The 27556-nt window shown below is 61.5% G+C and overlaps 1 protein-coding gene across 2 annotated transcripts in view; it reads left to right on the top strand.

Annotated features, from left to right (window-relative positions):
- The window catches only part of GNAO1 (G protein subunit alpha o1), a 115473-nt gene extending 89812 nt beyond the window's left edge, over window positions 1–25661 (top strand). Inside the window, exons 4-9 of one of the 2 annotated variants that reach the window (XM_036346286.1) lie at window positions 6533–6693; window positions 7713–7841; window positions 8776–8905; window positions 19595–19748; window positions 23180–23395; window positions 24361–25661. In XM_036346286.1, the coding sequence (XP_036202179.1) occupies window positions 6533–6693; window positions 7713–7841; window positions 8776–8905; window positions 19595–19748; window positions 23180–23367 (762 nt within the window). In that variant the 3' untranslated portion in view covers window positions 23368–23395; window positions 24361–25661. Of the gene's footprint in view, window positions 1–6532; window positions 6694–7712; window positions 7842–8775; window positions 8906–12787; window positions 12942–13576; window positions 16442–19594; window positions 19749–23179; window positions 23396–24360 lie in introns of those variants that run through there. The other variant, XM_036346287.1, reaches the window with a different exon arrangement.
- Window positions 25662–27556: the final 1895 nt, after the last annotated feature.

Genomic DNA, 27556 nt, shown 5'->3' with positions numbered 1-27556 from the left:
TCCTGGTGCTGTTCACGCCTGGGGCGTCTCAGCGCTCTCGTGAGTGATCCGCCCTGATGCCGCTCACAGTCTCCCCGTGAGTGATCCGCCCTGATGCCGCTCACAGTCTCCCCGAGGGAGAGAAATCCCCTACGAGGAAACAAACATCGAATTACACCTCGGGAGAAGTGCTAGTAAAGCACAGAAAGCTGGCGTGGGGAGAACAGGAGGCACCTGGGTTAGCTGGGGGAGGGGTGCTGCCGGGGAAAACTTTCTCTCAGGGGTTATATGTAAACGGAGACTGGAAAAATAAGGAGCCTGTCCCCCAGAGGTTTTTGGTGGCAAGAGGAGCCAGTGCAAAGGCCCTGGGGTGGAAATGAGCTTGTCGAGAATGTGCAAAGCCTGGAAAGGGAGCAGGGGAGCTGGCAGGTGGCCAGTGAGGGCAAGGAGCCTCAGGATGAAGTTCAAGGGGAGGTAGGAGTTGGAGATGATGGAGGGGGAACCCCCACCCCCATTCTCAGTCGCAAGGAGAGGCCCATCTGGGGGCTGGATTATGTATTGGTTCACAAGGCTGCCATAACAAAGGACTGTGGTAGGGGCCAGGGGCGGGGAGGGGGGACCTTGAACAGCAGAAATTTATTTTCTCCCAGTTCTGCAGGCCAGAGTCCGAGACCAGGGTGTCCGCAGGGTTAGTTTCTTCTGAGGCCCGTCTCCTCGCCTCGTGGATGGCTGGCTCCCCTTGTCCTCACGTGGTCTCCCCTCTGCCCGTGTCCTGATCTCCTCTTATGAAAACACCAGTCAGAATGGGTTAGGGCCCACCCCACTGACCTCCTTTTAACTTAATTACCTCTTTCAAGGCGCGCTCTTTCCAAATACAGCCACATTCTGAGGTCCTGGCGATTAGGGCTTCAGCATATGGATTGGGGGGCGGGGGGTGTCACAATCCAGCCCATGACAGGGACCTTCCCCGACCTAGTCACGGAGGACAGAGTTGGGGTTGCGGGTCAGCACATTCAAAATGCCACGCAGGCCAGGGGAGACCGGTCCTCAGCCTCCTGCTCCCTCTTTGTCAAAAGGGATGATTCGCAAGCCTTTAGGGGAGTCAGAGACTGGGTGGTACCAAGCTGGGACTTTCCCTCCCACCATCCGTCAGAGTCCTTGAAAGAGAAGTGGAAACCTCCCTGTCATGATTCAGGGGTGTTCATTCGGGGTCCCCCTGGCCCTCAGCCACCAGGGCAGGGCAGCCAACAGTCTGGGCCGGGAGACAGTACCAAGCTGAGTGAGGAAGTGGGCAGGAGCTGCCTAGCCAGTGGGCTGGGGAGGGAAGTTGGGGTGCTGGCCAGGCACATCCAGGCTCCCCAAGGAGGAGAGGCCCAGAACGTGTTGTGTTGAATGAAATGGAGGAGAGAACCCCCAACCGACCTCACCGCTGCCTCCCCAAGTCCCCTTACACCGTGTGTGTGTGTGTGTGTGTGTGTGTGTGTGTGTGTGTGTGCGGCCGCAGAGCCAGGGGCAGCTAGCCCCCATGGCCGGCGGGCTGAGCTGCCTGCAGACCCCCACATTCGCCTCAAGTCGTCCCCTCCACCTTCTGCTGAGGGTACAAATAACTGCAAGGAGGGAAAGGTCCTAGAGAGATCACCTTGCGATTCAGAAAACATAAAGCCTGGCTCCGGCTCATTAGGATGGCCCTGGGGGAGGGGGAGGCCTGGGTGGCATTTTACATTGTGAGCTGAGTGTGCGGCCTCTCTAATTTTGGTTCTGAGCAGTTGGAAAGTTTGCAGTTGGAACAGAAGACCCGACTTCAAAGGCACTGCCTGCTGCTGGCCGGGCAGAGGGAGTTGCAGGAGCAGCACGGGAGTAGGGAGGGGGACTCGGTGGCCTTGGGCACAATGGGGTTGGGCTGGAGCAAAGGCCTGGGGGCCACAGGGGGCGCAGCCTCAGAACCTGCTGTGCCTTTTAGGGGATCAGTGAAGCTGCTCCTGGGAGGACAGCTAATTGAGGCAGTGGCCTTGTCCTTGGAAAGTGAGCTTTTGTCCAGCCTGGGCCCTCCTGGGGGCACTCACGGGGCAGAGCTCTGACCTGGGCTGTCCCAGGCACCCCCCCACCCGGTCTGCCCCTATAGAAACAGGGCCTCTTGGGAGGCGGCTGCTCCCTTCCTCCCAGAATTGGGAGGAGGCAGCTCCAGTCCCTTTCAGCTCAAAAGGCAGGGGGATTGGGTTTCGGGGTTCCCAGGAACAGTTGTCCTGCCCGCCTCCCTGGAGGACAAAATGTCCACTTAGCCACTGGACTGCTGGGACAGGTGGACAGCCAGGGGGTGTGGGGGGTCCCTCCCTCTCTCCTTCCTCCCTTCTGCCCTGCTGGCCTTGGGGCTGAGCGCTCACCTTCCAGCTCCCTTTCCAGAGGAGGTGGCAGCTAGGAGACCAGGAGTCACCATGACAACAAATCTCCTAAGCAAGCCAGAGCCCCCGGCTCCCCCTCATCGCCCAGGCAATTGGGGGCCATCGTTTCTCAACCACTATGAATGTTCTGAAGGTCAAGACCCCCCTCCTCAGTAGGCGGTATGCAGTGGATAAATGAGTACATTGGTGGATGGATAGGTGGGTGGCTAGAGATGGGAGGAAGGAAAGAAGTGGTGCACACATGAATAATGAATGGATAGGCAGATGCTGGGGAAGGACAGAAGGAAGGTAAGGAGATGGGCGGGTGTGGAAGTGAGTGGATGGCTGAACAAGGGTAGCCGATGGCTACGTGGGTAGATGCATGATGTTCAAAAGAGATGCATCCTAGCTAGGTGTTACCGGGCTATGTGGATGGATGGATGGATGGATGGATGGAGAAGGACGGGCAGGTTTGAAAGGAGACAAGATGGGAAAGAGCACCAAATCCTTGGTTCTGCTGCAGGGTCTTTCCGGGGGACCAGGAAGGCTCCCTCCCCTAAGGCAAGTGGCAGATCTAGGACAGTGGTTCTCAACCTTCCTAATGCCGCGCCCCTTTCATACAGTTCCTCATGTTGTGGTGACCCCCAACCATAAAATTATTTTCGTGGCTACTTCATCACTGTAATGTTGCTACTGTGCTGAATCGTCATGTAAATATCTGATAGGCAGGATGTATTTCCACTGTGACAAATTGAACATAATGAAAGCATAGTGATTAATCACAAAAACAGTATGTAATGATATATGTGTTTTCCGGTGGTCTTAGGCGACCCCCGGGAAAGGGTCGTTCGACCCCCAAAGGGGTCGCGACCCACAGGTTGGCGACCCACAGGTTGAGAACCGCTGATCTAGGAGGTCCCCAGCTCCCCTCGCCCCATAGACGCTGCGATCTGACAGCTTGCTGCAACTAAGACCCCTGAGCCCAAGGGAAGAAAGAGCCTGGTCTCCAAGCATTAAATGCCTGCAGTGCCCCAATCATTGCCACTAACAAGGACAGATGTCGCGGCCTGGGGGGCATGGGTCTGGCAGTTGCTAAATGCCCAGAATGCTCCCACCACTGCCATTCTCCACCTGCTGGAATCGCCGTGCCTGCCGGGTCTCTCTGCCGCTTCCCCTTGAGGAACAGTCTGTAGGCCAAGGAAGGCAGCTATGCCCACGGGCCCTGCCCTGCCTGGTCGCTGGTGCTTTGCTTGTCCAGCTCTGGCTCCCTCTCCCCTTGGCCTGTGCGCTCCTGCCCCCTGGTGGGAGCCACGACAACTGCAGCACACAGGGCGGGGCGGGTGGATGGAGGCTTTTCCTGCAACCAGAGGCCTGTGTGTGTCTGTGTGTGTGTGTGTACGTTCTCTTGGCCTAAAAGATTAGAGATGGACGGAAAACTCTGAAAGGCCCATCGCAGCTCCTCCAATGGAAGGGGTTATTATTATAATTACTGTGATTATTGTTATCAAGAGGATCATGCTTGCCTGACGTCCTGTACAAAGCAGGCCCATTTCCTTCAGCCTGTTGTTTGTGTCTGAGGGACTTCATCTTTGCTCATAATAACTAACATTTGCAGGGCTCTTTGTGCTGCAAAGCTGTGTCCCATCCTTCGCCTGTCTCCACGGCACAGACAACCCGGGGAGGTGGGAACGAACGAGAGCAGGGGCCCAGAGAGGTCAAGTGGCCTGTCCAAGGTCGCGCAGCTAAAAGGCAGCAGAGCCGGGATTTGAACCCGGGTCACCTGCGTGAACATTCCCATTCACTTCCCCACGTTTTTGACATCTCATCTCTCGGGAGGGCAAAGGCCCTTTATTAAACGTTCGCCCTTTGCTGCTGATGTTTATTGAAAAGTCCGTGTTGCCCTGAAAAGAAGGGAAGTGGTTGAAGACCTGAGTGTTAGAGGTGACGTTAGGCATCCCAGTCTAGATGATGCGTACACCTGGACACCTCCGAGTCCCGGGCAGTGAATGGCAAGCGTGTGGCCCTCATGGCTAGTGGCTCAGCTGGGCTGATGCCAGCATCCCCTGGTCACCACTTGCCCCATCCACTTCCCGGTGTGACCACGTCTCTGGGAAGGGCGGGCAGGTCACACACGGAGGGACAAACACAGGGGTGAGTCCAAGGGTGGAGGCGATTATAGAGCACACCCTCCCTGTAGCCTCCCTGCGAGGTGTCATGAGGCTCTGGGTGCTCAGATTGGATTGTGTCCCTCACCCAGCAGGAAGTCGCCTGCCCTGCCCACCCTTAGGCCCTGAGTCCCTTCTCACAGACCGGGCAGAAACCTTGGCGGCAGGCCCGAAGGAGGAAGTGTGGGAAGGTCTGGCCGGGTCCACCGGCTGCGTTCCACATTCCACAGACGGGCAGGCACTCTGAGAGCCGGGAGAGGACTGAGACTTCCCCAAGTCACCCGGCCGCCTGGGAGCAGCAGCAGCATGTGGGCCCCTAACTCATAGGCCCCAGCACTGGTTTTAGCCCTAGGCGGAGGCACCCCCGCCCCGTCACCCCCGCCTCCCCGAGCCTCTGCCTGCCTAGGGCACCCAGGGCCCAGGCCCCACGGGCAGGCTGTCCAGGTGGATGCCCCAGGGATGCTCAGATGCTGAAGAAACTCATCTCCAACCTGGAAACCTGGGAGGCCAGGAGGCCAGCAGAGGGTGGCCCAGGGATCGGGGGGCTGGGAGCTGGGGGCCTGGCTCTGGGCTAGCATTGTGGGCCTGGCCTGCCGGCCTCCAGGCCATCAGCAGCTTCCTTCCCAGGGCAAGTGTACAGAGGGGACCCAGCTGCCAGGACTTCCTCACTGACCTTCGGCAGCAGACAGAAGGCATGGACAGAGCTTTTGATTCTGGAAGTCTCCCCAGAAGACTTGAGTCCACATGCCTTTTGCACAGAATCTTTTGTGGGCCACACATCTCCCAGGTGCTGACCTCGTTTCCTCTGTGTCTCTCCCTCCCCAGAGGACACGTGAGAATTGCCAGCCCCTCCCACTCCCTTCCTGAGCCACGGGCCACAGGCTGGGGAGTCTGGCTCTCCTCTGGCGCCGTCGGAAGGCAGGGGGTTGAAAGGCCTTGAGAGTCTAGTAGTAACTGTTGTGCCCATGAATTAGACCAGGATTCTGGGGGGCCCATGAGGTTAGGGCCTAGCGCACCCCACTCCCAGCCACCTCCGGGGGCTCTGTCTCACCATGCCCTCCAGCCACGAGGCAGGCAGCAGGCTCCCTGCTTTGGGGTCCGGAGAGTGCTCTGAGCGTGGTCCCGTCACCCAGAGAAATGTGTGCAGACTCGGTGGACAGGGCCTGGGCTCAGGTGGCCACCTTGTCCGGCTTTGGGTTCCTCGAGAAGCCGGCCCCCAGACAAGGCGTTTATTTGAAAGGTCATTTCCGGAGGCTCTGGGGAGCATGGATCTTTCTGGTAATGCGTGTCACCCTGGGTGTGGACTCCTCCACCTGGCATCGTTTGCCGTCCGAGGTGCTGTAGTCGGTGGCGACCCCCAGCATCTGTGGGTCTGATCACAGAGGCCAGCCTTGGAGTCAGGCTCCTGGTCTGAGTCCCAGCTCTGCACTGACCACCTGTGAGTGCGGTCACAGTTCGATTCCCGGTCAAGGCACATGCCCGGATTGTAGGCTGGATCCCCAGTGTGGGGCGTGCAGGAGGCAGCTGATCAATGATTCTCTCTCATCATTGTTATTTCTATCCCTCCCTCTCCCTTCCTCTCTGAAATCAATAAAAATATTTTTTTCCCAAAAAGTAGAAAATTGTTAGCCAAAAACATTGACATTTCCCCCCCAAAAAAAACTTTGCAAAATGCCAGTCTTCAAAATGAATGAAAGCAGGACTGCTTGGAGGTATTGGAAGGTGTAGAATAGAGCCCTGCCCACTCCCTCCTGCCCACAGAAGCCCCAGAGCTGTGCCAGCTCTGGGAGTCCCCGAAGGCTGGCATGGCGACACTGGTCCCCGAGGGCCTAGGAAAGCAGACTGTGCCCATATCCAGAGGCAGGGGGTGGGGGGAGGGGAAGGTGTTCAGATAGTGGCCCGCTTCTCCTGCTCAGGCCTGGGGCTGAGCATTGTCCCGGTGCCCTGGCAGGTGCCCGGCCAGACTTCCTGTCCCCACCGAGCCTCACAGCCCCACCCGTCTCCTCGCAGGCTGACGCCAAGATGGTGTGCGACGTGGTGAGTCGGATGGAGGACACCGAGCCCTTCTCTCCGGAGCTGCTGTCCGCCATGGTGCGCCTCTGGGGCGACTCGGGGATCCAGGAGTGCTTCAACCGCTCTCGGGAGTATCAGCTCAACGACTCTGCCAAATAGTGAGTGACCCGGGCAGGAGGGCGGCCGCTGGTGGGACAGGGACCGCGTGGAGGGTAGGGCTTGGGTGGGGCTGAGGCCAGAGCCACTGGGACAGCCAGCAGGGCCCAGGGCCAGTGCCGCTGAAGCTCAGCCCCTCCACGTGCCCCCAGAACCCACGTCATCCCCGCCCCAGACACTTGGGGATCCTCCCCCCGTGGGCTGTGTGCGGCTCCTGCCCCCAGGCACCAGGAGTGGATGCCTGGCTGGCCCTGGGGGAGCCCAATCCTGATTTCCCAGATCCCATCCTGGCTTTGGGTTCAAACCTAACCCCTACAGACCCCAAAGCCTTCCAGGTGCTCGGCCTGGGCGGGTGGGGTGCAAAGGCCTGGTCCGTCTCCAGAAGTGGGGGGCATGATGCGGAAGACCTGGTCCCAGGCAGGCCAGCCACTGCCCCCTCTGTGACCTAGACCCTCCCTTTCCACGGACCCCTGGGTAAACTCGCAGCAGGTATAGCAGGGCGGGCAGATGCTCGGGGCCTCTTGGAAACACTACAGAGACTCGAGTGTGGACTCTGGGGCCAGATGTCCAGGTTCAAGGCCCAGCTCCCGGCCGGGCAAGGTGCTGACCTTCATTGACCCTCAGCTCTGTAATCTGTAGAAGAGTACATTTAGCTTGGAAATTAAAGATGCCACTTGGTCACACGTGAAGAACAGAGGCCAGGTGTTGGCCATTATTGTTTTGTCACGAAGCAACGACAGAGCAGCATCATAAGCCCGTTAGCCTCATTGGAGAGTCTGGTCTCGTCTGAGCGTCCCTGGAGCCGTGCACAGAGGCCCTCGTGGTCTGAATTAGAGGCTCTTCGAGGATGTGCGGCCACCCTCCCACCCCCACCCCTGGCCCTGGACAAGGTGGTGCCATCATCCCCTCCGTGGCCTTCGAGGGGCCCTGGGGGGGACCGGGTTCTAAAGAGGGTGGCCCAGCAAGCCCCGAGCTGTGCCTACAGCCTGCCCCACGGTCCCCTGTGTGTTGCCGTCCCCAGCTACCTGGACAGCCTGGATCGGATCGGGGCCAGCGACTACCAGCCCACCGAGCAAGACATCCTCCGAACCAGGGTCAAAACCACCGGCATCGTAGAAACCCACTTCACATTCAAGAACCTTCACTTCAGGTGGGGCCCGGGGGACTTGCGAGCCCCAACCAGGGCGCCGGGCCATGGGCAGTGCCAACCCCTCAGCCTCAGCCCCAGATAGCGGCCTGCCTCTGGAGCTCTCGCGTGGGGACAGGCAGGTAGCTAGGAGAAGGGACCTGTCTGTAGGTCTGTTTCCCACCAAGTTCAGGGCGGGGTCAGCAGGAGGACTTCCCGGAAGAGGGGTCCTAGAGTGGGGCTCTGAGGCACGGGGAGGGAAGCCCGTCCCTGGTGACCTCTGGCAGGGGGGGAGAAGGTGGGTCACCTCCCAGGACACCTTGTGGGGAGGGGTGGGGGTGAGCCATGGGTAAGCCCAAACAATAGCCGTGAGACCCCCAAGGACCCACGTAATCTCAGCTGGAAGGGGCTTAGGGATCCGCTGACCCACCTCCCAGCACATCTGGGGAAACTGAGGCCTGGGAGGAGCAAGGCTCTCCCCAAGAGCAGAACACAGCGGCTCTGAGCGCCTCGGCACGGGAGCCCGAGGTGTGCGGCTGGACTTCTCAGACACTGGCGGGAGGTGGCATTGCCACCTGGGGTGACCTCACACACTGAGGCCTGGGAGCCCCTGTCCTGCCCCACATGCCTATAGGTCTGATTCCTGGGTGTCGGGTGGAGCAGGTGAGACACAGGTAGAAGCCTGTGTCCTGGCCAGGTGAGGCGCACCCTTAGGAGGGCAGGTGTTGGACTCCCTGAGTGCAAGCACAGCCCGGGGGTGGGACAGACCGCAGTGAAGGCCGCCCCACCCCCTGAACGGCTGTGTCGGTCTTTGAGCACCAGGAGCGGGGCTCCTGGGGCTGCTCGGGGGCAGGTGCCAGCCCCTCCTCCTCCTCCGGCCCCAGAGCTTGACCGGGCACCCCCTCCCACCTGCCTGGGCCCCACCGCCCACCACCCCAGCTTCCCTGTCTCCCCGCAGGCTGTTTGACGTCGGGGGCCAACGGTCTGAACGCAAGAAGTGGATCCACTGCTTCGAGGACGTCACGGCCATCATCTTCTGTGTCGCGCTCAGCGGCTATGACCAGGTGCTCCACGAAGACGAGACCACGGTGAGTGGCCTGTGCCCGCCAGGTGTGAGCGCAATGGGGCAAGACCATAATGAGTGGCCCATGCCCACCAGGCGTGGCCGCTGAGGCGAGACCACGGTGGTGGTCCACGCAGCTCCATAGCGGCTGAGGTTCCCGTGGTTGGGGGAATGTCTGGTGACGCCGGTACAGAAAAGGCAGCCACAGGCCGGCAGCTTGGGCGGGGGCCGTGGGTGTCCTCCCCCGCCCCCCGACTCTGGGTCTCAGGCAGTAAGTGCCTCTCCAGTAAATAGGGCAGAGTCTGAGGGCAGCAGGCCAGGCCCAGAGCAAGCCAGTCCTAGAAGAATCGGGGGGGGGGGGGGGGGGGTCCGGCAAGAATGTGCGTGAGACGGAAACAGCGGTTCTTAGGCCTGACAGCTGTCCCTGAGGTTGGCTGGGCTGCTCCCCGGAGAGGCCTGCGGGGTGGGCGGCGGGCACCTCTGGAGGAGACCAGCCCAGGTTCCTGCCTCTAATGTGCGTCGTGTCCCATCTGGGGCCTCAGGGTGGCCATCTGGCCTCAGCGGGGGTCGCTCAGTCGCTCTGGTCCTAGTCCTGGTTTGCTGCCGAATGCAGGCAGCACCCTCTCCACCTCGGTTACTGTTACCTGCCAAAGCGGGGGGCGGGGGGGGGGGGGAGTAGTACCTACCTGTGGGGTCACTGGCGATGGACTAGAGCGTCCAGGTGAAGGTTCACGGCACGGCCGCGCCGAGTTGGTGGTTGTCCTGACCTGGGGGTCCACTGAGAGTCCCCGTCTGTTCTCCAGTCCACAGGGCGGGGGGCCTGCTCGCACAGCCTGCCAGGGAAGCCGGGTGCTGGTGTGGCCCACCCCGAGGGCGCCGAGACAAGCCCACAGCACCTCCTAGGAGTGGGGCTCCTGGGCTGTGGGGTCACGCCCTTGGCATTGGTCAGCTCCTGTCTGCAGCACACACAGGCCCTAAGCCCCGAGCCTCTCGGGCAGCACTGAGGTTGGAGGGAGGCCTGCGTCATGCGGGGGGCCTATCCTCTCTGGGTCAGTTTCCTCATCAGTCCTGCCTGCTGGTCCCCCGGCTGCAGTGAAGGTCTGACGGGCCGCGGGGTGGGGGCTGCGGGGTGCAGTGCTATTGGGAGAAGCAGCCGCCGTCCTGAGGGACCGACACACCATGGGGCTTTTGGCAGATGGGGGCCGAAGCCGCTGCCCAGGTGGGTGGCCCGGACTCGCACCACAGGCTGGCGTGTCCACTGTGCCCTTCCTCCTTCAGGCCCAGCTGCACCCCTGAGTTGGGGTTCAGCAAAGCCCCCCAGCCCTGCCTTGTCCTGGGGGAGGCGTCTGGGGCCTCAGCCGTGCAGCTCTTTCTGGTGGCGCCGTCTTCATGAGTGACCGCGGCAGGTTGTGGCATCTCCGGCGTGGGGGGTGGGCGGGGGAGAGACGTGCACCCCATGTTGTGCTTGGACCCGACTCTCTGGCCGCACCACAGCCCAGGATGGCTCCTGGCTGCCCTCTCGATGCCTGTGCGCACAGGGCTGCCCCGGCCCCTGTGTCACTGTCCCCTTGGTCCGCTGTGCTTTCCAAGCCGCCGTTCACGGTCTGAGTGGCCACCCCTGTGGTCTGAGCTCCATCCACTCGGCTCACCTCTCCCTGTGGCACCGGGAGTGGGAAGCAGGGCCGTGTGTTTCCAAGAAAGTGAAGGGCTGGAGAGTGGCTGGGGGGACGGCTTTTCTCCCTGAACGGGCCTCTCCCCTAGGACCTGCCGGCCAGGCCTATGGACAGCTCCAACCCAAGTGCCAGGCCGCAGGTCACGGGCAGGGCTCTCCTGCACCTCTGCAGCAGGGCAGGCGCAGAGGGATGTCTGGGTGGGTCTGGCAGCCACGGGGCAGAAGCTCCATGGCCCTCCGGTCCCCGTGAACCAAGGGGCTGGGCAGATGCCAGGCCCCAAGCTCGGGCAGCCTTTCCCGTCTGCCTGCCCTGTCCAGCCTGGCCAGCCGTCTGCAAACTCCTCACCAGCCCTTGCTGCTGAGCTGGGCAGTGTCCTGGGTGCTTTCCTTCCATGCTCCTCCTCCTTCCTGCCTTTCCTGTCCCTCTCACTCACCTCCCCTCCTCCCCGTGTGCCCTGCCTTCTTCACCGGGGCTGGAGCGGAGGACCTTGGGGAAGCCGAGGCAGGTGGGCCCAGGCTGGGGACAGGCTCCTCCTGGGGCCCTTCCTCCCCAAAGCAGGCAGCTGGACCGCCCAGGAAAGAGCAGCGCCCCCTCTGGGGCAGGAATGGGCTTTAGAACTGGACAGCAGCCCACGAAGGCGGCTCATCGCCCACAGCAGCGAGAGCAACGCCGTTGCTACAGAACTAAGCTGACGACCGTGTGTCCAGGATGCGTGGCTACACTGGGTGGCTGGGAACCGGACAGACATGGCCCAGGGTCCAGCGCTGGCCCTGCCACTGTGTCATGAGGCAGCCGCCCGACGCCCTGCTCCTTCAAAGGGTGACGGTGGGCACTCAGCCTGGCGCGGCTGTGAAGAGCAGCCTGCACTCGGGACTCCACGCAGCGCATAACAACGATCGTGCTCCTCTGTCCGGGAGTGTGGCTGAAGGACAAGTTGTGGGCTACGGACTCTGCCCTGACCAGCCCCACCGGTCCCTCCCTGGCCTGAGGCGAGAGTCTGGACTGCCCGGGACAGGTGCCCGGAGGTGGCTCCTGGAGCTGGTGGCTGCCGCCCACCGCCCACTGCCCACCGCCCAGCCACCGCGTCCACCGCACCCGGGAGCCCGGGGTCTCATCCTGCCCTCGTACCCCAGTGGCCTCGGGGGCACTGGGCCTCAGCCTGCCACAACGTCACCACCACCGCCGGCACCACCACCTACAGGGCCCTAATTTGCCAAACCAAGGCCAAATCATGAGCAGATTCTGAGAGACCCTCCAAGCCGGGCAGGTATGAAGCACCTCCCTCCAGTGCAACCACCAGCTAAGAGTTGAAAGCAGCAGGTCCCCGGGGCACCGCGGGTGACTTTGCTGTGATGCCTGCCCCGCCCACTCTCGCCTCTCACCCTCTCCAGCCGCTGGGCTCAGGCTGGTCCTCCCCCCCTCGCGTCCACCTCCAGCCACGCAGTCCGCGGTCCCTCGGTGGCCATGGCCTCTGAGCCTGCACAGGGGCCCCGGGCTGGACCTGCGTTGACTTCCCGGCCCTGTTACTGGTTGAACCAATTTTTCAGGGTTTTTTCCCCCCTCTCTTTCTCTCATGTTTTCTGCTGGGCTTTTATCTTCCTCTCTGTTTTCTTCTGTTTTGCTGGGTTAAGCAGCTCACCCAGAGCCGAGCCTCCTGCCCAGCCATGACCCAGCCATGGCCCAGCCACCCAACCCAGTCTCCACCCACACCAAGGCCACAGCAAGATCACCCCCCAGGCGCTGTCTGTCCCCTTGTGTCTGCTTCCAACTCTGGATTAATTCGAGGACCTCTTCGTCCTCGGTTAATGTGCCCCAACTGAATGCGTGCCCCCCCACCCCCGCTGGCCAATCGGAATGAGGCCCCGGTAGAGGGATCTGCATGGCCCACAGTTCCGTGTAGACGTGTTGGATAGTGGTGTGGCCCTGCCCCGAGTGCATGGTGCATGTCCTCTCCATGAGCTGGAGACCTCGCTGCCCCAGCCGGGTCGGCCCTCTGGGGGAAGAGGGCTGGGGCAGCGTTCCCCTCCCCGCTCGCCCGGCTCCACTCCAACCTGCCTGCGTGTAGAATGAGGCGGGGACCGCACCCGCTTGTCCTTGTGGGTCCTCCTGTCTCCGTCCCTCGGTGGTGCGTCCCGCCACGTCGGCGGGCATTTCCTCGGCTTGTCCCGCTGTGTGGTGGCCGCGGTGGGTCGGCCCGCGCACCGGCGCTCACCCGCCTCTCCGCTCTGTTGCAGAACCGCATGCATGAGTCCCTGAAGCTCTTCGACAGTATCTGCAACAACAAGTGGTTCACGGACACGTCCATCATCCTGTTTCTCAACAAGAAGGACCTGTTCGAGGAGAAGATCAAGAAGTCCCCGCTGACCATTTGCTTCCCCGAATACACAGGTAGGGACGCAGGAGCCTGGCCACTGGGCGCCCGGGGGAGCAGGCCCCCATCCGGAACTCAGCCTCCCCGTGTGCGCCCTGAGGGTGCGCCGGACTCAACCACAGAGAAGCCAACACAAAACCAAAGGCACCCCCCTGCAGCCAGAAGTGGGTGGGACTCAGCAGCCCCACACCCCCAGCCAGCCCCTCTTAGCTATAAGTTGGGGGTGCGGGGATCCTGCCCTGGCTGACCTCCGCTGTGGCCTGGGAGGCAGCGGGAGCAGGCGGGGTGGGTCGGGCACCAAGGCTGGCTTGGCACTGAGGAGGCCTGCTCTCCTGGAAACCCTCTGCCTGGGCTCCCCCAGGAGCAGAGCGATGTGCACACCCCGAGGGAGGTAGCAAGTCGGGGGCCGGATGGTGAGCCTGAGAGAGGCGAGGGTGAGGAGAAGGAGACCAAGGTGGCTCACCGGCACCACAGTTTCTACCCACCAGGGCCTGCGCTGGGGGGTCACGGACAAGAGAGGACCCGCCTGCAGGGTCTGCAGCTGAGCGGTTGCGTTTCCCTCCCCGCGTCGGGTTTCTGCTTCGGTTGTCACCGGGAGGCCCCGGTAGTGGGCTCGCCTCACCCGTCCCCTTCCTCCCGCCTTCTCCCGCAGGCCCCAGCGCCTTCACGGAAGCCGTGGCCTACATCCAGGCCCAGTACGAGAGCAAGAACAAGTCAGCCCACAAGGAGATCTACACCCACATCACCTGCGCCACCGACACCAACAACATCCAGTTTGTCTTTGACGCCGTGACGGACGTCATCATCGCCAAAAACCTGCGGGGCTGTGGCCTCTACTGAGCCCCGGCCTGGCCTCCCGCCCGCCACCCCACCCGGCCCGTGCCCCCCACCCCCGGGAACCAGAGCTCAGGCCTCTCAGACTCTGCACCAGCAAGCCCGGCGGCTGGCACCGAAGGGGGAGGGACCACCCACGGCCGCCCGGACATCAGAGCACATGGTGACACGGGCTGGGCAGGGTCCGAGTACCCGCGACATGCCTGGGGCGGGCCACCCCTGCCTGCCTGCCTGCAGCTCCCTTGCCAAGTGCTTTTTCCTCAGGAGGGAGCCAGGGCCGCCGTCGGGGCCCCGGTTGGGCAACCCCTGCACATGGTGACTCAGACTGGAAGTGCCAGGGTTGTGCAGGTGGCAGGGGCAGCTGTGGGGCGGGGCGCTGGAAGGGGAGGGGCAGTGGGAACCATCGCTCATCTTTTCCTGGGGTCTTTCTAGTCCGGGCAGCTCCGTCATCAAAAGCCAGGCCGGGACCGGGCCTGCTGTGCGTGGGTCCGAGGGCTCAGGCCTGGGTGAGCGCCTCCTCCTCCCCCCGCCCCCCTTGGATCTCAGCCCTGGGGTGCAAGCCCTTCCTTCTCCGGGCCCTCCTTCCATGCACACCCTTGGGGAGCCCTCATCCGGGACTCCTCGTGGGTCTGGAAAAGGTTCTGGTTCTGAGACTGACTGACTGCAAAGGCATGTGGTGGACGGTGGGAGGGCTGGAGTCCCGCGGTGCCTGGACAGCGGCCAGGGAAGAGGTGGGCGGTGGGGATGCCGAGGGGAGGTAGCGCGTGTCGACGGCGATGGGGCCTCACGCCCGTCCTTGCAGGCCCGGGTGACCCATCGCCTTCCCCGTCCCCGCGTCTCAGGCGGCTGCTCCGGGTGTTCGTAGCTGTGCTTTTCCTTCTGAAGTTACAGCGAATTCGACTCAAGCCGGCAGGGGCTGGGTGGAGGCTGTGCAGGGTGGAGACGGGAGGGGGTGGACCCAGCCCCTGAGGCCAGTCCCCAGCTTCCCTCCCTCTTGGTGTCCCGCCAGCCCCTGGGGCAGAGGAGGGCAGGTGTCGGGACCGCCACCCTGCAGTGTGCACTGGCAGGGGCCCAGGCTGGCTCTCCCATCTATCTCCTCCCCCAAGAGAGTCCCCGGACCTCTGGAGGGGCTTCGGTAGGCATGGGTGGGGAACCTCCGGCGACCCAGGCCTGGGCTGGCCTCCGGAATCGGCACTTCAGTTGGCTGATGCCAGCGGCCCGCAGCCCAGGCAGCCCCTGTGTGCCCATGGGAAGAGCGCCTTGAGAGGGTTCCGGCTCCCTCCTCGAGCCTCTGCCCTTCCAGCCACCCCGGGACCCCCAGGGTTGCCCCCTGACTGCCAGCAGCTCTGGGCAGGCCCCCGGTTCTGGGTGGTGCCTGGCAGATGCACAGCGCCGTCCCTCGTGCCAAGTGCCTGCAGGAACGGGGGCCCTGGCTGAGCCCATCCCTGGCTCGGCTCTCTCGCTGTCGCCCAGTTTTCTGGGAAATCCCAGGGCAGCCGGCCTGCAGGAGCCACCTCCCACCCAAGTCCACCGGGTGTCCTTCCCCTCGTGCTGCTCCTGCACAGCCGCCGGGGCCGGGCAGAGGACAGGCCCCTGGAGCCAAAGACTCAATGTCCCGTCACAGGCTACCAGGCCAGTGAAGCCATTTTGCCCAACATGAAAGACACATAGTTATTTCCCGACATCGTCACCCTGGGTGCGGCCAGCTGTGCCCCTACCTCTGCCCTGGGACCCCAGACTCAAAAGCAATCGACAAAAAGGGGGATGCTGGCCGAGCCCCACCATCGTCCCAGAGGTGGAAGTCACCGGCTCTCCAGGCCCAGGGCTCCCCTCCCGGCCGCCCCCTCGCAGCACAGCGGTCAGAGCCCTCCCGTCCCCGCCCTCCCCGGCGGCAGCATCAGGAGGAGCTGGTCGCCTGGGCCTTCATTCATGGCCTTCATCCCAGGCTGCCTTTCCCTCCCGGATGTGCTGCTCCATGGCTTGCGTGCTCTGACCCTCCGGGCCTGACCAGGGTGTCCTTGTCTGTGCAGGGCAAGTCCTGGAGGGGAGGGTGTCCGGGGCGAAATCCCCTCGCTGTCCTCCGCGTCGCCGGGTTGTCACCGACGGCCCGTAACAGCTGGAGGTGACCTGAGTGTTGGCTCCGTCGCCGGGGGAGGGGGAGATGTTGTGAGTGACGTGCTGTGGGTGGTCCTGTGCTTAGTCCTGTACAGAGAACTGCGAGGTCCCTGAGGCTGTCTGGCCTGGCGGAGGGGCAGGTGGCCCTGCGGAGCCTGTGGACTGTGGTCTGAGGATGGGTGGGCTCTGCCCCCGCCCTGAGCAGAGAGCACCGCTCTGGGTGCCGCTGTGGGATGGTGGTCAGGCTCCCCGACCCCCAGTGCGGCCGGGGGGGCCTTCCCTTCGGGGGGCCCTCCCTCCGGGGGGTCCTGGGGCTCCAGGCAGGTCCCACCCCAGCAGATGAAGGCCCTTGTCAGCAGAAGCAGGAAGCACCCTCCTTCCCCCCACCCACCCCCAAGTCCTAGATCCATGGCCCTCTTGGTCAGAGGGTCCCTCTGGAAGGAAAGGTTTCACCCCCCACCCCATGCACTGAGACCACCAGGGCGAGGACACCCCTTGCTCAGCAGCTCCACACACCTCTGCTCCTGTAGCCCCTTCTCCCACCCCACCCCCAATCCCCACTGCCTCCCCACCGGCCAGGCCCTTCCCTCCTGGGCTTTCTGCCCCTCGTGGTTCTGCCCCAGCCCCCACTGCCCCCCAGGCCTCCCCCACTGCTGCTCCCGCCCCTGCCCCCTCCCCCCCCTTCCCAAACCTCTACCTTAGGTGCCAGCTGTCCCACCTCCCCATCCCGCCACCTCCGCCCACCCCAAGTTAACTGTAATTTTGTAACTAGAGTGACTTGTGGGTTTAATAAATCTCTAGTGGTTGTCATAATTTATTGGCTGCCGTCACGTGTGTATTAGTCACCTCCGTTAATAAAAGTGCCAGCTCTTTCTAGCGTGAGTGTGGTGTGCTGTGTCCGTGCCCAAGCCTCCGCCTGGCGCACCCACACGACACGCGTCCCGTGCCCAGCCCAGGTTGGTCCTGGGGGCCGCCTGGTGCAGGGGGCACGCCTGCTGGGGTCCGAAGGGTTCCTGTGACTGGCCGCCCTGCCCACCACTCGGGTTGTCTGAGGGCGAGGCTGGTCTTTCCCGTGCAGAGCCCGCCTTCCCGTCCCTGCGTGCGTGGTGCCCGCCCCGCGCCGCTCTGGGGGTGGGGCCCAGCTCTCCTGCTGCCCTCAGGCCCTGAAGCCCAGCAGGCACAGGGCTGGGGGCAGACAGGCAGGCGGCTGCAAGTGGGGGTGATGGCTGTCGTCTGGCTGTGACCTCTGGCTTCTCTCTCTTTTCTCAAATGGTACCGCCTCCCCTTGGCCCTGTATTCCGGCATCTGTTTCCTCCCGGAAGCCAGTGAGGACAAGCTGTGCTCTTGGCTCCTTGGTGATGGGCTCCAGTCTGCGTGGGGAGGGATGGCATCCCTCTCAGTGCCGTTCCAGCTGCGCCCCCCCGCCCCCCAATCTCCAGGATCAGCTCTTCTTTCCGGACACTCCCGAGCCCTCCCTCCCGGAGAATCCGGTCTGACTGTGCGCCGTGTCCTCTGCCTCCCGGCTCCTCCGGGCCCAATGCCACTCGCTGCAGGCCCTGCAGACGTTTGACATGTGTGCACGCTGCCTCTCCCCACCTAGACTGTGAGCTCTGGGAGAGCAGGAGCCTGTGTGGCCGTTCCTACAGCCCCCGCCGCCTGCAGAGGGCCTCGCACACATCCCGCCTGTATTGGGGGCCGGGGGGGGGGGGGGGGGGGGCGGGCGCGGCTGTGCCGGTCGGATCCTTAGCCGAGAGCTTGGCCTAAGCTCGGGGGCCTCCCGAGGAAGAGACCTTCAGCCCAGCCAAATGGATGCACTCCCCACTCTCAGCTCCTCACCCCGGTGGTCCCTCTGGTCCTGGGAGCGCCCCGGGCATATGTCCCCACTGTGACCCCCCGTGTCTGTAGACAAAGCGATGCTGGGACGTGTGCGGTGCCGCTGGGCGCTGGGTTGAGTGGCTGTGGACAGGTGGCTCTGGGGGGGGCGGCGGGGGGGCTTTTCCTGTAGCGTCCGTGGGTGTCGGAGCATCTCTGCTCTGCCCTCCTCGGAGCCCAGTGAGCCGAGCGTGCACAGCCCCAGGCCCTGCCCTTGGCCTGCGGGGAGACCTCCACCTGCCCCTTGACGGACAGGCTCTGAGGTGGCCCGGGGCCAATGAGTCTCGCTCTTCCCTGAACAGGGTTGTGGGGGGACCAAGAATGAAGGTGGCTGGCTGAGGCTAGGAGGGTGGTCAGATCACATGGGTTTGCCCGATCTGCTTAGAGTAAAGGGACAGTGGCCGTGACGGCAGGTCCCCGAGGGAGGGGTGACCTTGCCCAGTGACTCCCGAGAAGCAACAGAGGACACAGGCTGCCCGCCCCCTCCAGCATCGGCCACAGAACGAGGTCACGGGTGTGATAGGCGGTCCTGGGCCGTCATGACCCTCATTGTTTCCTCCTCTGAAGGCCACTGACCACTCCCAGTGACCGGAGAGGCCTGTTACATGGCCCAGCTCTGGAGCCGGCCACCTGTGTCACTCCCGTGCCCTCTAAGGGTTGATGAGATGAACTGGCACGAGGCGGGCGAAGTGCTGGGTGCAGAGCTGGCCGGCAGGTGGGGCGTAGTGACTGTGGAGGACGTGTCCCCACCTTCCCCTCCTCCTGCTCAGATAGGGGAAGTCGCCACGGCAACAGAATAGGCAGCTTCCTCAGCTCCTACTGTTGCCTCCTCCTCCCCGCCCCCCCCCGCCCCCCCATCTCGGAGAATAAAGCCCAGTGGCACCCACACTGCTCTCTGCTCTCGCCCTGATTTGGCTCCGTCTTCTGACTTCAGAGGGAGACCAGGGAGGCCCATCGCAGGAAGTCACCTTCCCCTGCAGAAAGGGGTTCGTTCGCAGAGAGACTCGCCCCCCACACTGCCAAGAGACCCCTCCCCCCACGCCACCCTCACCCCTGAGTGTGCCCCTGGCATCCCACCACAGAATAAGTTGGCCTCTGCCTCGGCCTCATCCCAGCCCCGGGAAAAGAGGCTGTCCCCCGAGGGTTCTGCTTTAGTTGGAGGCCCAACACGCACATTCATTTGCTAAACGGACTTGTGTACAAGGAGGTGTGGCCGGTCCCGGGCTCCCCTGCAGACAGCCAGGGCAGACGCATCTCCCCCAGGTCCTCCCCCCAGGTATGACTTCCCCCAGGTCACAGGAGGGACCTACACAGAGTCCCTCACCCCTCGCAGAGGACACCCCACCCACAGACTGGGCTCAAGAGGGCAGGTCTGGACAGGAAGGGCCGAAGCCCAACTCTGGGCTCCCATCCAATAGCCACCACTCCCAGCACACGCACATGCGCACACGCGCGCACACACACACATGCGCACACGCATGCACACACACACGCACATCCAGGGAGACCCTCCTGTGGCTGGGGACCTCGAAGGGGGAGAGCCCAGGTCACCGGGTCCCCAGCCTCACCCGGGAGCCATGGTCGGGTCACTGTCTGCCACTGGCCCGAGATGAGGGGCGTCGATGGGTCTGGGCGCTGGACATCGGCAGCCCGGTGCTGATGTGTGCCCCTGAGTGTGCAGATCACTGTTCTGTCTGTCCGCCTCCCGAGAAGCCACGGCCCCGGGAGCGCCTCCTGAGCTGCCGAGTAGCCCAGCTCCTCTCTCTCAAACCTAATTCTTCTTCTCTCTCCCTGTCTCTGTGTCTCCTCGCTGTCTGTCCCGCTCTCCCCCTCCCGCCTGCGGCCGCAGAACCGCATGCACGAGTCTCTCATGCTCTTCGACTCCATCTGTAACAACAAGTTCTTCATCGATACCTCCATCATCCTCTTCCTCAACAAGAAAGATCTCTTTGGCGAGAAGATCAAGAAGTCCCCTTTGACCATCTGCTTTCCTGAGTACACAGGTGGGTGTCTCGGGTCCTTGTGCAGGAGGAAGCCCCACCCTCCCAGGGACCGGGGTCCCCTGCACAGGCGTGAACCTGTGGCTCCGGGAACAGGCTGCCGGGCCAGCACGGGCTGGTGTGCAGGGCGCCACGGCTGGAGTCCGACAGGGCGCAGAGGAAAACGCCAGTGGGTGGCCAGGGGGTGGGGGGAAGTGGACCTTCTGATCCATATGCTTTGTGACCAGGTGACTCGAGAGTGACGTGCAAGGGTCAGGAGGCGGGCAGGACAGCAGGCTTCCCCTTCCACCCTGGTCACCTCCAGAGGAAGTCTCCTGCCTCCCCCGGTCTCCCCAGTGGCCTCCCCTTAACCTCCCCCGGGCGGCTGCTGGCCTCACAGCACCTGGGCCTGAATTGGAAAGTGTAGCCGAGTGGCCTGTGAGTGCCACACCTGCTTTCTCTACCATCAGAGGCCTGCCTGTGTCCCGCCAGATCCTTCACCCCCTCCACCATCAGACCTGCTTTCCCCTCTTCCTCCACCTCCCATCTTTTCCCAAACCAAACCCCTCCTCCTCCTCCTCTCTGTAGCCTCCTCCTTCCCTGCCGGCCTCTCTTCCACCTCCTCTGGGCTTTTTCCTCCCATCTGGCTCCCAGGGGAATGTATCAGACCCCACACGGAGCTCTTGCAGACAGTGGGTGAGGCATCGGGCTGCCGGCAGAGGGAGGCGGCTGCTGTAGGCTGGCGGGCCCCGGGCCACAGGCAGGGGCTAGTGCAGAGCCCAGCCTTTGACCCTCTGGACCGGGAAGCTTCTAGGGGCCCCTTTTGCACCCTGCAGTAGAGGAGGCTGTGTCGCAGGTTGGCTCAGCCAGGAACCCCCTCACAGGCAGCCCCGAGAGAGCGGGGGGCATGCATGGGCTCGGCTCCCAGGGCTACGCTGGCCCCTCCACCCTTCTCCACCGCTGGGACGTGTGGCGCTCACCCTCGGTGTGGAGAAAGGCCCATCGGTTGTTCTGAGCACAGCCCGTCTGTCACCGGTGTTCCACTGCTTGTCAATCAGCAAGGCTCCCGCCCACCCCAGGGTGCTAGGAGCAGGGGTGATGGCTGGGAGGCAGCAGGCTGGGGTCGGACGGCAGTCAGGAGCATGTCTCCAGCAGGCAGGGGCACAAAAGCAGCCGCTGGAGCCAGACCACTGCCACTTGGGGCAAGCGAGTCCCCTGGCCCCGTTTCTCATCCGGGCACCACAGTAGAAACAGTAGTGCCTACGGCGTGGGGTGGCCACAGGGGTGAGTGGAGAGCACGGAGCCCGGTGCCTGGTCTGCATGCCACTGGCCGTCTGTTACTCAGAGGATGGGAACCAAGGACGGGGGAGCTGCCGCGGAGGAGGTGGAAGGGGCCCTCTGCAGGGCGGCCCGGGGCAGGCCCAGAGGTCCCCGGGCCGAGGAGGGCGCTGCCTGCAGGCGGCCACTGCTGACCTCCCTCCCAGCCTCAGCCAGGGCCCTGCAGGACCAGTTCAGGTCTGGAGAAAGCGGTGGTGACCGATGAGTCTCAGGAGCCAGAGGACCTGGCAGACTCTCAGGCAGGCACCACCCCAAGGCTCTTCCTTGTCCCCAGCGACCCAGCCCATGGAGCCTAGGACGTGGCCCGCGTGGCAGCCAGTCTCACTGCTGTGCAGTAGGAGGCACTGGCTGTCCCCAGGGAAGTCGGTCTGAATCTGGAAGCATCTGAGTTCTGCAGAGCACCCAGAGGGATCCAACCCCAAGTCACTGTTGTTGGGTGCAAACATCACCCACAACGGAGGGCAAATCGTCACCAATGAAGTAGCCCCATGGGATGCCAAGGCCCACTGGGGGCACAGAGCAGGCTGAAGGGGCAGAGGACAGGCAGGGGGCAGGTAGTAGTTGGATGGCCAAGGTGGGCTCTGTGCCTGGCTGTTAAGGGCGAGGACGCAGCAGATGCTGAGAAGACATGAGCTGGGCATCCCCGGAGTCACTCCCAGGCACTTGCACCTCCATCAGTGCCCTGTCTTGGCACTCTCTGGACAGGAAGCTTCTTGATGGGGTCCACTCTGGCACTCTGTCTCGTCTTCGAGTTGCCACTCACTTGATGGCTTCACTACAGACTCACTACTTATGGGTTGAGAGAGAGTTTCTGCCCCATGGGCTGTGCAGAGCTGGTCTTCATCCTGACCCCCACTCCAGGGATGATCCCCCCCTCCCCCGCAAACCCTCACATTTGGTTATCTGGCTGCAAAAGCCTTCGAATAGCCCAAGCCTGAGTAGCCCAAGCCTCAGCCTCCCCATGCAGCTCACACCCACCCCGGGAGGGTGGCGCCGGGGGGTGGGGCAGGGGAGGTATGGTCCAACCCTCAGCACCAGATGGTACTGGTTCCAAGCTCCCAGATCCTAGTGACAGAGGCTTCTTCCTTTGATGGGCTCTTAGGAAATTCTGTGTTGGTCTATATTTTATGGTGATTGAAAGTTGTCCACAGGGCAGAGCCATGTGGGCTTGGGGGTGCAGCTGATTAAAAAGAACCCTTTGCATCCTCTACAGATATCCCCACCAGGCCCCAGCCAAGATCAAGGGGACAGCAAGGAACAGGGGTGGGGCCGTGGGGCCCAGTCGGTATTACACACGCTGCTAGCACCTTAAACCTCCCACCCAGGGATACCAGCGCCCTTACGTCTGGCCACTCACCCAAGAACTAGGACTGCGTAGGGGCGCCCCAGCCCTGTCAAGTGCAGGGAGATGTGCAGGTCCAGCTCGACCCCCAGGACCCCCTGCGACGCCAGGAGTCCTGGATGCCACCTGCCAGGCCTCCCTCAGAGACCACTGCCTTGGTTTATCACAGCAGCAGGACTGGCTTATTTTTATTTCTTTTTTAAAATATATTTTTATTGATTTCAGAGAGGAAGGGAGAGGGAGATAGAAACATCAATGATGAGAGAGAATCATTGATCGGCTGCCTCCTGCACACCCCCTACTGGGGACTGAGCCCACAACCCAGGCATGCACCCTGACCAGGAATCAAACCGTGACCTCCTGGTTCATAGGTCAACGTTCAACCACTGAGCCATGTTGGCCAGGCAAGCAGGACTGGTTTAGACCAGGGGTGAGTGCTGTGAAGGGCAGACCGGGGCGGGCCTCAGGGTGCTCATCCAGAAAGCATAAGGGACCTTCTGTGGCCATTGTCCGCCCAGGACTCCTGGGTCCATCCCCTGTGGAAGCAGCGAGACACCTTGAAAAGCCAGAAGCCGGGCCAATGCAGAGCTGCATGTGGGTTTGGCTGTAAAATGCAGGGACGCCTTTGGAGAGGGAGTGTCTGTCTGTAGCCTCCTCTCTTCTTGGCCATCTCACCTGCTTCCTGGGAAATGCCCCGCCCACCTCTGGCCTGGGGGTTCGCACCCGGTCCCCGCCAGCTCTCACCGGGGCCTCCCCCCGTTCTGTCTTGTTACAGGCCCCAATACCTACGAAGACGCAGCCGCCTACATCCAAGCACAATTTGAAAGCAAAAACCGCTCCCCCAACAAAGAAATTTATTGTCACATGACTTGTGCCACAGACACGAATAACATCCAGGTGGTATTCGACGCCGTCACCGACATCATCATTGCCAACAACCTCCGGGGCTGCGGCTTGTACTGACCTCTTGTCCTGTATAGCAACCTACTTGGTAATGATCCCAGCACTCAGAAAAGCTTGCACACACACACACACACACACACACCCCACTGGCAAATGCAAGTTGGTAAATAAACTTTAAAAAAAGGCGTAACAAAAACTTATATATATATATATATACAGATATATATTAAAAAATTCTTTTTAGTTTGTTCTAGAAAGAGTTTCAGACAGAACTGACCACCACCCCATAGATCAAGGTTTTCCTGAGTCAGCCCATGAGCATGCAGGTGTGTGCCTGTGCGCACGCTCACACACACACACACACACACACACACACACACACACGAGCCGTGATGGAGTCCTGACTTAGGAGACCAGCCCCGTGGGTTCACCCTCTGAGACCCATTGTCTGCGAGCAGGGGGCGGCCAAATGGCCTGGCATCGGTCCAGACCCCGTCTCTGCTTCTACCCCCTGAGCTCTCAGTTCTGCCCGGCTCTCTGCAAATCCCAAAATCCTTTACAAAATGGCCAATGCCCAACCACCTCCCTGCCCTGCACCCCCGACAACGATGGGAAAATTAAGGACGCCTCTCTGTGGGTGGTGGTGGTGGTGGTGGTTCAAGGACTTGGAGGAAGCATTGCTCTGAGCAGTCCCCCGCCTCCTGGTTTCTCTTCATGCTGACCAGGCAGAGTCGGAAAAGGGAGGCTTGGTCGGCTTTGTCAGAGCAGCTGAGGGGAAGGACATGCAGGGCGCTAGGGAGAAGGGGGGGAGGGGGAGAAGGGGGCAGGAGGGCCCGCAGGGAGGGGCTGGATTGCAGGCCGGACCACGGGGGAGGCCCCAGGGGCCTGGGCTGGGCCTCCCTGGGGTTTCTTCTCATCTTCCTCTCATGCTGCCCCATCTTGCCCGCCTCCAACACATGAGCATTGTGCCAGGGTCTGTTGGTTGGTTGGTTTGTTGGTTTTTAAAAGCAAAGAAACTGGTCGGACTGGACCCCCTTATCTCTCTCTCTACAGACTGCTTCACGGACTCTCTGCTGTTGACCTTGATCTCCTGGTAGCATGACCTTTTGGCCTTTGTAAGACACACAGCCTTTCTGTATCCAGCCCCTGTCTAACCTATGACCCCAGAGTGACTGACGGCTGTGTATTTCTGTAGAATGCTGTAGAACCCGGTTTTAGTTGAGTCTCTACATTTAGAATTTGAAAGGAAAAAAAAAAAAAGAACATTTCTCATGTGCTTTGTAGCTTAAAAGGAAAATGGAAAACTCACCATTACATCCATATTTCTCTCTCTCTCTCTCTCTCTCTCTCTCTCTCAATAAAGAAACATACATCTGCACCTCCCCACCATCTCACCTGGTGGCAGGTGTGGGGGCACATCCCTGCAGAGGTGCCAGGCCTACCTGTCCGCACCAGGTTTCCAGAATGTGCTCAGACTGGGCTGCGCTCTGCACCCACCACCCCCCACACCCCCCACACATACACACACACACCCCCCCTCCAGCCACTCCAGCTACACGCTCACCCCAGGTTTGTACAGAAAAAGCACAGCGCTCGCTGGCCCGCAGCTGCCCAGAAGAATCCGGATCATATGTATAAAGAGCCCCATCGAAAACAGTTTTCCCGCCAACCCCCTTCTACGGACGCCCTTTATCACTGTCTTCAGTTTAGTTTTTCTCTTTGTCCTGATGAGCCCTGTGTGCCACATACCCGGTCAGCTTTCCTTGTCTGTGGGAGTCGGGGTTGCGGGTTTTTTCCTTTGACGTTTTCGCTTCTCGGTCTCAGATGGATGCTCCCCGTGTGTGTGTGTGTCCTCCACCTTCTCCTCTGTCTCGGTGACCTGTGTCCACTCTTTCTCACGTGGGGAGGGATGTGTGTGCCGCAGATAAAAAGAACAACAAAAAGAATCCCCCACATTTCTTTTAAATGCCACAAGATGGAAAAGAAAAACACGCAAACATTTAACAAGCAAAGATGGAATGCAGTGTTTACACGAAAGCCAGTTTCCATGACCAGTCCTGTCATTTCTACTCTGACTCGTATTCAAACCCCAGACCTCTTCACGGTTTCACTTTTAAGACATTTGCTGAAGACCAGTCACAGCCATTTCAGGTAAAAAAGGAGGTAAAACGACTAAACACAAAAAAATTAAAAATACAGGAAAAAAAAACTTGGGGAAAAAAAAAGCCCACGGTCTTTCTAAGCCTTTCTATTCCCAATCGGTGAGGTTTCTGTGATATCTTACACACTGCCAGTCTACTTCTCTGACTAATGGAAATTCATGTGTAGCTCAATAAAGAGAATGTTTGTCTGTACTCGGCTCCCACGCGCAGGCTTTGTTGTCACAGGACAGGGAAGGTCGGCCTGAGGGGGCCGTGGACCCTGGGGGGCTGGCGGGCAAGGCTGGAGGGGGCAGAGAGAGAACCTCCGCGACCTTTTCCGTGTGCCCTCGGTGCCGCCATCGAGGGGAACCAGCTGGGCGCAAGGAGGGCAGAGTGGGCCATCCTGCCCACAGATGCCCGCTTCCTCCCGCTTCCTCCAGGCTCCCGGCCCCTCCTCGCGTGCAGCTGGCTTTGTTTGTTCCTGAGGGTAACATGCAATCGAGGATTGGAAGGGGAAACAGCTGGGAGGGTGGGCAATCCCAAATCTGCTAATACAGGCTCCTGTTTCTCCTATTTCCAGTGCTTGCACCACAGTGGGAGAATGGATGGTCCCAAGAATGAGCCAAATTGCCTGGACCCTCTGCCCCCAACTAGACATCTTTATTTTTTTACATTTTGTTATTGATTTCAGAGAGGAAGGGAGAGGGAGAGAAACATCAATGATGAGAATCATTGATCGGCTGCCTCCTGCACGCCCCCTACTGGGGATCCAGCCCGAAACCCTGGCAAGTGCCCTGACTAGGAATCGAACCGTGACCCTCCTGGTTCCTAGGTCGATGCTCAACCACTGAGCCATGCCGGCCAGGCTGCCTGACCATCTTTAAAAGCCTATGTTACTGCACCCGGGTGCTGGGAAGACCCCTGCAGGCCACACAAGGGGCGACTGAGATCAGCACGCCTGGCACCGGAGCCCAGTGCTGTTTCCCCCGGGGCGGCAGCCTCACCTCCACTCTCCCAGGCCACCAGGTGTTTGCTGTGGTAACTAACAAATCGGTTGAGACGGAGACCTGGAGGGAAGGAGCACGGCCCATCTAAGTTCCTTGCGTCACATCCATGGATCCCTTATTAGCCAGGCAGGCTAGTACTGCACCGTGTGGTCCAGAGAGAGAGGAGGGCCCCGGAGGTCAGGCCAGTGGGACCCTCTCCGCACCCCAACAGATGTGAACGGCCAGGCCGGGGCAGTTCCAGGGCTTGTGAAGCTAGTGGAGGCGGGTAGGGGACGATACTGCTGCAGACACGGATAACAAGCCAGTTCCCTCCAGTTACAGAGAACCAGCTGGCCCTCGTCAGCCAGGACCAGCCTGCTGGTCAGCCAAGCCACACCTGTGCTTTTCCCACCAGCCCCCCTCACCCCAACTTCCCTGCACAGGGAGGCCCACCAGCTCTGTTGATGGGAAGGTTGCACTCCCGGCCACAGCTTGGCCGTGACCGTCAGCATATGGCGTCACTGAAGTTTGCCAAAAGTGAGCCATGTTTGGCAGGGTTCTCTCCCAACAGAGCTTTCTTTGCCTGATCTTCCTTAAAATGAGTCAGGAACATCGTTTGAGGAGAGGATGCGGGGGGACCGATGCAGTTAGAGCGAGGAGCGTGGGGTCGAGCCCAAGGGGCTCTAACGCCCACTCCGGTCAGGAACCACTTCTGGGCGATGAGATGAGGCTTCCAGACAGAGGGCGTCCGGGCGGGCGGGCAGGTTATTCTGGAACAAGCTCGGCGCAAAGCCGTGGCTCCTTTTGCCTGCTGGGCCGTTTCCGCAGGGCTCCCAGCTCCCCTCCCGTAACGGGGAGAATCACCCGGGAGAGGACCACATCTGCTGGCACACTGGGTGCCCAGCTCAAGCGGGAAATGAGGTCCAGGTCCAGTGGCCACCTGGGGACCTAGGACTCTAGCAACACAGAACGTCCACACAAAAGCCTCAAAACTTGGGAGGGTGGGGGGAGGGAACCAAGACCTCAACAAAATATGACCCTAAAGAAGACAGGCGGCGTAATATAGACTTCCAAAGCCCACAGGCTCCCTGGCCTGGAGGCAGCCAGGGCAGGGAGAGGCCA

The sequence above is a fragment of the Myotis myotis genome, unplaced genomic scaffold (assembly GCF_014108235.1).
Source record: "Myotis myotis isolate mMyoMyo1 unplaced genomic scaffold, mMyoMyo1.p scaffold_m19_p_19, whole genome shotgun sequence".
NCBI lineage: Eukaryota > Metazoa > Chordata > Mammalia > Chiroptera > Vespertilionidae > Myotis > Myotis myotis.
This window is presented reverse-complemented; position numbering and strand designations above follow the sequence as displayed.